This window comes from Leptosomus discolor, chromosome 2 (assembly GCF_034619465.1).
Source record: "Leptosomus discolor isolate bLepDis1 chromosome 2, bLepDis1.hap2, whole genome shotgun sequence".
Classification (NCBI taxonomy): domain Eukaryota; kingdom Metazoa; phylum Chordata; class Aves; order Leptosomiformes; family Leptosomidae; genus Leptosomus; species Leptosomus discolor.
In genome coordinates, this window is record NC_141392.1 from 127357894 (window position 1) to 127368760 (window position 10867).

General features: G+C 51.1%; 1 protein-coding gene across 1 annotated transcript; it reads left to right on the forward strand.

Moving 5' to 3' along the window:
- Window positions 1–3354: 3354 nt before the first annotated feature.
- Window positions 3355–10665, forward strand: LOC104349856 (interferon-induced very large GTPase 1-like). Its single transcript, XM_009955518.2, has one exon. The coding sequence runs from the start codon at window positions 3355–3357 to the stop codon at window positions 10663–10665; it is 7311 nt and encodes a 2436-aa protein (XP_009953820.2).
- The last annotated feature ends 202 nt before the right edge of the window (window positions 10666–10867 follow it).

Below are 10867 nucleotides of genomic sequence, written 5' to 3' on the forward strand. Positions count from 1 at the left end.
TGCTGCACGGCGTTGTGCTCAGCACTCAGGGCTGGGGGGAAGGAGGAGGAAGGGGAGGTGTTAGCGGCTGCGGCGTTTGCCTTCCCCAGCAGCCGTCAGGCACACTGAGGCTCTGCCTCCCAGGGAGCAGCTGGACCTCTGCCCGCCGCCGGGAAGCCGCGAATAAATGCCCAACTTCATTTTGCGGGCCCATACAGCTTGCCTCCGCTTGAGAAACTCTCCTCATTTCGACCCAGGAGCTTTTATTGCTTTTTTTTTTTTCTACTTCTCTCCCCCGTCCCGCTGGCGGGAGCGCACGAGCTGCTGGTGGGTGCGTAGTTGGTGGTGGGGGCCAGCCCTCGTGGTGTTTCTCTCCCTGTCTTCGGGGGCTTGAGCTTCATCCACAGCAGCAGACGCGTGATCTGGCCAGTGGTGGAACGGGGCACGTGCTGCCACGTTATCAGCGCTGTTCCTCCAGGCTCTGCCGCCTCCAGACTTTGTCTTGGGGCTGGGTGAGCCTGCCCGGAGAGCACAGACGGGAACTGGACAGCGGGTGTATCTGGAGCTGGGACTTTTCCGCAGGTCTCCAGGCCTTGCTCTCACAGACCAGCCTACTCTCCATCCTTCAGCCCGCTCTCCATTCGTCCATGTCTTCTCCCCTCGAGAGAGCAGGCACCTGCTGGTGGCTGCACGGTGGTGGCAGGAGGACCAGCACCTGAGAGGTCAGCAGGTGGTTGGGTACCGGGGAGGATCCCTCTGCTGGGGGATCCTTTTAAAACGACAGTCAGATTGAGCCAGGCTTGGATTCTCCTCCCTGTGATGTTGTTACGGTGACAGGCACTACGGTCCTGTCCAGAGGCACCTCCCGGGCACCTTCTGCTGTGTGCAGAAGGGGCTTGTAGAGCAGTAGAGACGTCCTCTGCAAACTGTCGCTGGGCTAACGTACACCATGGGTATGTGGGGTTAGGTCCTCGGTGAAACCCAAGTCTGGTCTCCACCCCAAAACGACCCTGATGAGTCTTTGCTGCCTGGGCAGTCACCACTGGTGAGGAAGGGATGGCCTCCACTGCTCCCTGGAATGAATCCTCCGCGCTGATGGGCTGCCATCTCCTGACTGTTTGGTGTTCTCCTTTAGGATTCTGGGCCTTTCCTTCCTGGTGTTCTTCCTCCTGGATTCTTGAGGCGGTCCCCATCTTCTCCTTAACACGCCGGCCTCGTCTGCCAGGCCTGCCGTGTGATGGCGTGCTGTCTCAGCTGAGCTAGGCACCTTGGCTGCCTGTGTCCTCTGGAAAGTCAAGCGTCTGACCAAGAGGAGCATCTGCTGTGAGGTGAGAGGAATCAGACCCCACATCCATTAAGCATGTTGCCTAAATCTTCACCGACTTTCAAGGAAAAGCTGGCACTAAAGGCTATGAAAGGGTCCAAGAGCCCAGTCACAAGCACCTCAGATCAATACCTATGTTGGTAAGAGTCTTGTGTCGTTGGTGGGACGAAAGCTGAAAGCACGGGAAGGTTTTGTGTGCTGAATAAACCTCTGTGGTGTCCAACTGAAATGAGACAAAGGCATTTATCAGGTTTGTACGACAGTCTAGAAAAAAAAAAGGTGTAAAGACACGTGGGAGCATCAGCTCCATTAAAGTTAGCAGTCAAGGACCTTTCCAACGCATATGGGATAATAAGTGAAGGGGGGAATGATAAAACCACACAGGGACACAAACTGGATAGACGGGGGGTCCTGGAGACAACACCAAAGACCCAAAGTCTCCAGTCACTTATGTCGGGCCAACGCGATGCTCCAGGTACAGCTCTGTCAGCAAGTTTGCTGCTGACACACAACTGGGAGGAGTGGCTGACACCCCAGAGGGCTGTGCTGCCATCCAGCGAGACCTGGGCAGGCTGGAGAGCTGGGGGGGAGACATTGGATGAACAACAGCGAGGGTGAGTGTAGAGTCTTGAGTCTGGGAAAGACCAACCCCATTTCCCAGTACAGGTTGGGGACTGAGCTGTTGGAGAGCAGCGTAGGGGAAAGGGACCTGGGGGTCCTGGTGGGCAGCAGGATGACCATGAGCCAGCAACGGGCCCTTGTGGCCAAGGCCAATGGCATCCTGGGGGGGTATGAGAAGGGGGTGGTTAGTAGGTTGAAAGAGGTTCTCCTCCCCCTCTGCTCTGCCCTGGTGAGACCCCATCGGGAACAGTGTGTCCAGGGCTGGGCCCCTTGGGTCCAGAAGGACGGGGAACTGCTGGGAAGAGTCCAGCGCAGAGCCCCAGAGGGGATGGAGGGGGTGGAACATCTCCCTTGGGATGAAAGGCTGAGGGAGCTGGGTCTGTTCCGCTTGGGGCAGAGGAGGCTGAGGGATGACCTCATCAGTGGGGATAAATAAGTAACGAGCGAGTGTCAGGAGGGTGGAGCCGGGCTCTTCTCGGTGATGGCCAGTGACAGGACAAGGGGCAACGCGTGCAAGCTGGAGCACAGGAGGTTCCACATGAACATAAGGAAAAACTGTTTCCCTGGGAGGGTGACAGAGCCCTGGAACAGGCTGCCCAGGGAGGCTGTGGAGTCTCCTTCTCTGGAGACATCCAAACCCCGCCTGGACGCGTTCCTGGGTGACCTGCTCTGAGTGGTCCTGCTCTGGCAGGGGGGTTGGACTAGATATCTCCAGAGGTCTCTTCCAACCCCTCACATTCTGGGATTCTGGGATTCTATGTGTCCTGAGAACCAGCTCCTGGGGTGAATGGGCACGAGAGAGGGGCTCTGCACCAGCAGCTGGAGCGGGACCGCAGGTCACGGCACTGGGTATTTGGGGTGAGTGTGTCCTGCGAGCGTGGGGTGCCCATGAGACGAGCGTGTGAGTGCGTACCTCTGTTTGCTGGTGAGCACCAAGTGGGACCAGTCAGCGAGCAGGAGACCCATGAGGCTGGTAAGAGCGTGCAGGATGCAGGCAGGGGTGTTGGATGGACAGAGGGGCTGTGCTGGTGCTCGGGGGATCCAGGAATGCCCATGGCTCTCCGTACTTGGGTATTTATGAGTCCTGTTGGGTGTACGTGGGCGCTGTTGAAAGCAGCATCTTGTCTGTGGCAGGTTGTGTGGCCAAGTCAGAGTGTGTGTGTGTTGTCTCCAGGATCCACACTCAGCTTCAGGGTTGAACTTGCACATGGGGAAGCAGCAGGCATATCCACTGAACGTGAATCACAGAATCCTGTGATGCTGTGATCATCCTGGGTTGGAGACCCCTGGGTCTTGGGGCATCCCAGGCTGGGCTCCAGCAGCTGGGTAGGAGGAATCCCCAGGGCTGGAGCTGCTGGAGAGCCTCTTATAAGAGGTCGGGGCCTCTTACAATGTACCTTAAAGAAAGTCTTTATTCTTCTTCTACAGCCATGGGTTCACAGGAGGACAACCTAGAGGATGACAAAAAGGTGCATCTTGCTAAAAAACTCCTGGCAGAAGCATGTGAGAAAGAAGGACTGGATGATGGATACTGGCTCCCCAAACTGTCAGTGATACTGGGAGTCAAGTCTAGAGAAGCCCTGAAACATCTGCAATATGAAGATTATCTTAAGCTGGAGTGCGAAGTACGGTACCCCTGGGAAATAAAGGCGCTCCAAAAACTCCTGGGACTAAGAGAAAACAAAGCAACTCTCGAGCAGCTGCAGAAGCAGCGCTTGGAGATGGCAAAGCAGAGACAAGAAGCAGCCAAGCTAGCCCTGAAGGAGCTGAAGGAAACGCAAAACAGCCGCAGCCACAGCAGGGACGCTGTAAAGCAGAAAGAGGAGGCTCTGTGGCAAGCACTGGAGATTCCCAAAGAGTACTGGGCATCACCGGGAGAGTCACTGGTGGATGTGCTGGAGAGCATCCAGAAGCGTCTGGAGCAGCAGGAGTCGTCAGTGGGCAGGGGTGAGAACGTCTCCGACGTGGAGGTCCTGAGGCGGGCGTCGGGGGGACTGGCCCTGCAGGGCATTTACAGAACTAGCAGCCTCGCGGATGTGCTGGCAAAGCGAGACCAGCTCATCAGGGTTCCTGACGGATTCAAGCTCACTGGTCCAGAGCAAGGGTCACTGCTTGAGAGGAAGGAGTTCTCCTGCTCTGCAGCGGAAGCCACTTTCACCAAGTCCATGGAGCAGCTGGGGTTCAGCATCAGCGTTTCTGCCAAAGCCGGGTTCTGGGGGTTTAACGTTGAAACTGGTGTGGATTACAGCAGCTCCTCACAGTCGGAGGACACCTACCAGTCCCGCTCTGAGCAGAGCTACCTTTGCACCACCAAGTACCAGTACATCCCTCTGGCCTCCTGCTACTTCCAAAAGCATCAGCTTTACCTCTCGGATGCGGCCCTGCAGGAGCTGAAAGACATCGAGGAGCTTCTGAGCGTCACTGAGGAAGCAGACAGGCCCAACTTGCTGAAGAGCAGGTGTACGGGCTTCTTCGGCAGGTTTGGGTCCCATGTAAACCAGGGTCCCCTCCATTTTGGGGGGATATTCTGGTGGAAGGCATCTACGGAAGGATTCAGAGCTGAGCAGTGGGAAGAGATGAAGCGACAAGTATCCGAAGCGCTGAGCTGCTACATCGGGGCCAGCTACAGCGGCTTTGGCGTCAGCGTAGCAGCGAACGTGGAGGTTTCGAAGTCCAGCTCACAGGCTTCTTTTCAGAGAAGAGACGGAAAGAGTGACCAGACAGCGGTTCAGCTGTACGTGACCAAAACGGGGGGCCCATCAGAGACGGATTCTCTTCCTCAGTGGAAATCGGGGCTTGTAACGAATAACACCACCTGGTGCGTTATTGACCGAGGCTTTCAGCTGATCCCAGTGTGGGATATAATCCTGTCCAATCACAGCAGTGATTTTAAGTCCACCTATCAAATCAGCAGCGGCCTCAGGGCTGTGTACGAAGCGCTAACAAATCACAACGTTGGCACCATGTTTGGAGACGAACTGGTCAGCGCAGTGGAAGAGGCCAGAGCTTTCCTGGAGCACATGAAGGACTGGGAGGTGACGGTTGATGAAAAGAAACTGCTCATGCTGATAGATTTCAAGCAGAAGCTGAACGAAAAAACCAAAAACCACAGTGTCTGGATCAACGTATGCCTGTCGGACAAAGCACTGCAGGAGTTCCTGGTGAATACCGTTCTGTTTTACAAGAAGTCACCTCCAGAAAACACCATCTATATCAAGTCTCTGTTGAGGTGCCTCCTGGATCCTTATGTCTACTCTGTCAAGGACTTCCCTAGGTCTTCCTTCATTATGGAATGGGTCTTCCATACTGAGCACATGCTTCCCGAAACTCCCAATGTTTCTGAGCTTGAAGATCTCACCAAGACACTGCTGCAAATGAAGGAGCACATCCAGGACGTCACCTATGCACCAAAAACCTCTGCATCTGCCGTTCACGAAGCAAAGATAAAAGCCACCTTGACTGCAAGCCTAGCTGTTTATTCCTTGCTCCAGTTTCTCCAGGAAAGGGCACAGAAAGACATAGAACTGCTGGTGCTCTTAATTACGACCAGCACGGGATACCAGGTGGAAAGCAGCACTTTTCAGTACCTCCTCGGATGTCCAGAAATTAACTACATGATAAATGAAATGCAAACGGGACATAAGGAGTATCTGAGCCTGAAGGAGCAAGATGTTTACAGAGCCCAGGCCTTCCTGCTGCTGACTGGTCTAACTGTGACACCCAAACGTAAAGAGGTGTCCCCTGAGCAGAAGAGTGAGCGTTTAGTTTTCATGGAAGATCAAATGAAAAACCTATGGTCCACAGAGGTAGAAACTCTCCTCAAAAAGCACAGTGCATCGAAAGACTGGGAGATGCTGGAAACCGACTTGCAATCCTTCATCAACGGGCACTTGGATGACATGTGTGACGATCTGAGGAAACACACTATCATCAAAGACATGGAAGACACTTTTCAAAGAACAGAGCCTTCCAGTCAGCCCAAATCCAAACCAGACGGCAGCGAATCCAAAGCAAATCAAGCCATTGCAAACCAAGAGTTCCTCCACTTACTTAAACGCCTTGGACTAGAAAATCACTATCCAAGAAAAATGGGGACAGAAGCTTTCCACATCATATACAAGACATCTGTACAGGACAGCCAGCCCAGCAAGGACGCTGAACTACCATTTTACTTCTTGCAAAAGCTACTAACTGTGGATTACCGGGTGAGGTACCTGACTTGCAAGGACGAGAGCAACCCAGGACTCGCACACGTGCTAAAAACCACAGAGCAAGAGCATGAACCCTCAGATTCCTTTGATGACTTTTTCACCGATTTGGAGGAAGAAGCTCCTGAATCTGCAGCCAGGGCCCATTGTGTGCACCCCATGGACCTCCAGATGGCCATTTTTCATTGCGCTGATGACTTCATGAGACAGTACATTTCCACAAAGCTTGCTTTCTGCCAATTTGCGCTACCCCTCCTGGTACCAAACCCATGCACTTCACGGATAGAGTTCCCCCTCTGGTCCCTCAGCCAAATAAAAAAGAGCTGGAAAGGGGCTGAGAAGCTCGGGGGGCAGACCAGAATTACCAGTTACAAAAACAAACTCATTTATCAGGCAGAGACACCCATCGTGTCCTTCATACGGATTGGCAGCTCTCCCTCCTCTTCCAAGTCTCAGATCATGAATGCTCTGCTGAGCAAACAAAAGCATGACACTTTTTTCCACCGACATTGCAAAGGCAGCAGCAAAGACTGCTTGCTGATGAAAGGTGTTGTGGAGATCTCCTGGTACTGTCCCCGGGGCAGCGACGATGACAGCTTCGACCGCTGCATTGCTTTCTGTAACCTGCACGGAGATGCGAAGCACCACGAAGAACAGCTGCAGTTTTTACAGGAGATATCTGCTGTGAACGTGGTTCTCGTGTCTGAGTCTGATCAGAGCGACAAGAAAGGGATGAAAATTTTACGTGACCTGTGGCAGTCGCAAAGGCCTTTGGTTTGTCTTTTCACTGAAAAAGAGAATGTTGCAGCTGGCCGGTCTAGCCAAAACATAAAAATAGGTATCAAGAACAGAAACGAAGCAGAATTGATGGGCAAGCTGACAAAAACAATCAGGGATCTCCTGGAAGGGTCTAACACACTTTTCAGCCTTGACGCCTGCCTGGACAAAGCTCGCAAGCACGGCTTCTTAGTCGATGAAGATACGGATGTGTGTGTGATGGCCAAGGAAAAGGCAAAAGCACTGGTGAAGCTTCTGAAGAAAGAGAAGTTGTCTGAGATCAAATCCCAGCTGCTGCCACTTCAAGGCAAACTGTGGTACATGTGGTGCAAAAAGGACAAAGAACTCACGCGCTTGCAGGAGAAGAGGAACAAGAGCATAGAGCATCATCGGAGCCAAATTGAGTCAGAGAAGTCAGCAATAAGAAGGAAGCAACTACAGCAAGCGTTCCCCCTCAATCAGCTGATGAAATCAGTCCTTGGCTTTCTCCGGTCACAGCCAGCAGATACCAAGAAGTACTTCCTGCAGTGGATGAAGATCTTCATGGATGACCTGTCCTCTGACCGCCTTGACGAACTGAAGAAGCAATACCACCAGCTATGGTCTCAAATCCTGGCCATAAAGAAAAGCAATGAAAAAAACAATCTGAAACCCAATCTGCTGAAAAATTTAGATGCCCTCTCCAACGAAATCAATGATTCGTCCATTGGCCTTGAGCACATTTTGAGAGAGGTAGGGCAGATTTATGAGGCGCTGGAATCAATGAACTCCAGGGATGACTGTTTTGTCAAACTACCTGAAATTGCAGCTGATCTGATGGTTTCAGGGTATCCTGTCGAGCTGATGGATGGCGATGCTTCTTACGTACCGTTGCAATGGGTCGGCGCAATCTTTGACAAATTAATTGAGAAGCTAGGGGACAAGCGGGTATTTGTGCTGTCAGTGCTTGGCATCCAGAGCACAGGGAAGTCAACCCTCTTGAACGCCATGTTTGGCCTTCAGTTTAATGTCAGTGCAGGGAGATGCACCCGGGGAGCGTTTATGCAGCTAATTAAAGTGGATGAGAAGCTGCAACAAGATCTGGACTTTGACTACATGCTAGTTGTTGACACAGAGGGACTTCGTGCCATAGAGATGGCCAACAAACAGTCCCTTAATCATGACAACGAGCTGGCCACCTTTGTCATTGGCATCGGCAACATGACTCTGATCAATATCTTTGGAGAAAACCCTTCAGAAATGCAAGATGTCCTTCAGATTTCTGTGCAGGCTTTTCTGAGGATGAAGCAAGTCAATCTTTCCCCAAGCTGCCTCTTTGTGCACCAAAATGTGGGAGAAATAACTGCCAAGGAACAGAACATGGAAGGACAAAGACGTCTGCAGGAAAAGCTGGATGAAATGACCGTGACAGCTGCCCAGCAGGAATTCTGTGACGTCTCCTGCTTCAGTGACGTCATCCGCTTTGATGTGAACACCCACATTCACTATTTTGCTCACCTGTGGGAAGGAAACCCCCCAATGGCACCACCCAACCCCACCTACAGCCAGAATGTCCAGGAATTAAAGAGCAAAATTCTCCAGGCTGCCAAGAAGGAGTCGCAGGGCAGAATTTTGAGACTCTCGAGCTTGAAAGTTCGTATTTGTGACCTCTGGAATGCTTTGCTGAATGAAAACTTCATTTTCAGCTTCAAGAATTCAGTGGAGGTTGCTGCCTTCAAGAAACTGGAAACCGCATTTGGTCAGTGGACCTGGCAGCTGAGGAGTCACATCTTAGACTTGCAAATGAAACTGGACAATAAAATCCGGAACGGGGACTTGCAGGGTGTCACCACAGGATACCTTGAAAAACTGGTGCAAGGGACGAGTGATGCCATCACGAAAGACATGGAAAAGTATTTCAGTGAAGACAGAGACTGTGAGATCCTGATCCAGTGGAAAGGCAACACAGAACTGAAGCTGAAAGAACTAAAAGAGTCTCTTCTCTTTGAAACTAGAAAGAAGTGTGAGAATCTCATCGAACTACAGAAGAGCCAGCGTAAACTGGATGAAAGGAAGTCAGACTATGAGAACAAGCTCCTGGCACGCAGCAGGCAGTTGGCTCTGTCTCTAAAAGGCTGCAGTCTAAGTGACAGAGAACTGCGAGACCGATTTATTGAGCTCTGGACAGGCTGGATCACTGAAGTCTCCTCTGCTGCTCCCCCGCCGGAACAGGCTGATATCGATGTGGAAATAGAGGATGTCCTTCTAGAGCACTTTAGGGAGCCTAAGTTACACACACGAATCAGTACGTTTCCCAGACACAGAAGATTTTCTGTTGACTTGAAGAAACATGTCTCTAAGAAATCCCGTTTGGGCTTCCTTTTCGATTTTGATGATGATGATGTGAGGACCATGCACCGCATTACAGACAGCATCATAGAGTGCGTGACGGCAAACATCGATAAGAAGGAAAAGGAGAAAAGGGATTACAGTCGCAGTTTTATTCATGAAATACTAAACGAAGTAGAGAAAGGTGCGAACTCCGTCCCTAGCACTGCAAAATATAATTTTAATAAAGATTACAGAATAGATTTATCACTGTATCTGTGCAGAATGGCAGCAGAAAGGTTTAAAGCCATGCAAGAAGCATTCAGAAAAGCAAATGATCCAGCCATCTACCTGGAGAGCAAGCGAGAAGATTTCTTCAAATGTTTCCAGATTTCCTGCCAAGGAGCCACTTCTATTACAACATTTGCTGTTTTCCTGTGTGACAAGATTGCCCCAGCTCTCCGCCACGCAGTCTATGAGAAGACAGCTCTTAACATCGCTGGAGACATGAAGGGTAAAGCCACAGATTTCCGTGGCGCTAGATCCTCTCTGGAGGTTTGCATACTGAGATACATGGCGCAAGAAGAAAAGTTCGCGAATTTCAAGGAATACCTTAAAAACCCACGAGGCTTTTTTGAGAATTACATTAAGACACGTGTGGATGAGTACTGTTTAGACAAGAACAGGCGGCTGGAGATGTTTCTAGATTGCTCCCTTACTCACCTCTACGAATGCATCCAGAGAGCCGTTTCTCTGTCAACCCAAACTGTCAAAGACAGGAAAGACAGGAACGACAAAATCTCTCTTTGGCTGGATGAATTTTGCAGCACGCTTGGAGAGGTGATAAACTTGCCCAGAAGGGACCTGAAGGGCATTGAGCATCAGGAGATAACCGACATAGAGTTCCTGAACAACGCCATGACAGAAGCGCTGGCTCCCCTGAAGGATCAGCTCAAGGAAGAGCTTGCGAGTGCTGATATGAGCTCGTTTGAAAGGCAGCCCTACCTGATCCTCGCGGAACAGTTTGCCGGGTGTTGGGAGCAGTGTCCCTTTTGTGGGGCTATTTGCACAAGCACCATGCCGAATCACGACGGAGATCACCAGCTCGTCTTCCATCGTCCGGAATGTTTCACGGGAAGGAGGTGGCATAAAACAGACAATCTGGTCATTGATATTTGTTCTAGCAGTGTTGCAAGTGACTGTTTATTCCGGATTGGGGCAGACACATGGATCTACTACAGGCAATACCGGTCTGCAGGACCACCTTATTCCAAGTGGAACATTCGTCCTGATCCATCCATGCAAGCGTACTGGAAATGGTTCGTGTCTCATTTCAGGACAGATCTGGAAAGATTGTACAACGGGAAATTTCATGGCAAAGGAGAAATCCCTGCTGAGTGGCAGAAAATAACAAAGCAGGAAGCACTGGACCAACTGGAGAAGTTTTAGGCCAAGTCGATATGAAGGAAGAACCGCAACTGCTTTGCATTTTAGAAGAACATAGTACAAATCTATCCGCAAAATATTGTTAGAATGACCACGACCTCAAGCCATGTGAAGAAATAGGTATCTAATTGCTCACAAAGTTGGGTGAAATAAGGCGTGCTGCTCCTGCCGTCACTCAGAAATTCCCTCGCTCCATGATAAAGTT

Bases quoted from the DNA above. Each gene is read 5' to 3' on its own strand.
- LOC104349856 (XM_009955518.2), top strand. From the start codon at position 3,355: ATGGGTTCACAGGAGGACAACCTAGAGGATGACAAAAAGGTGCATCTT.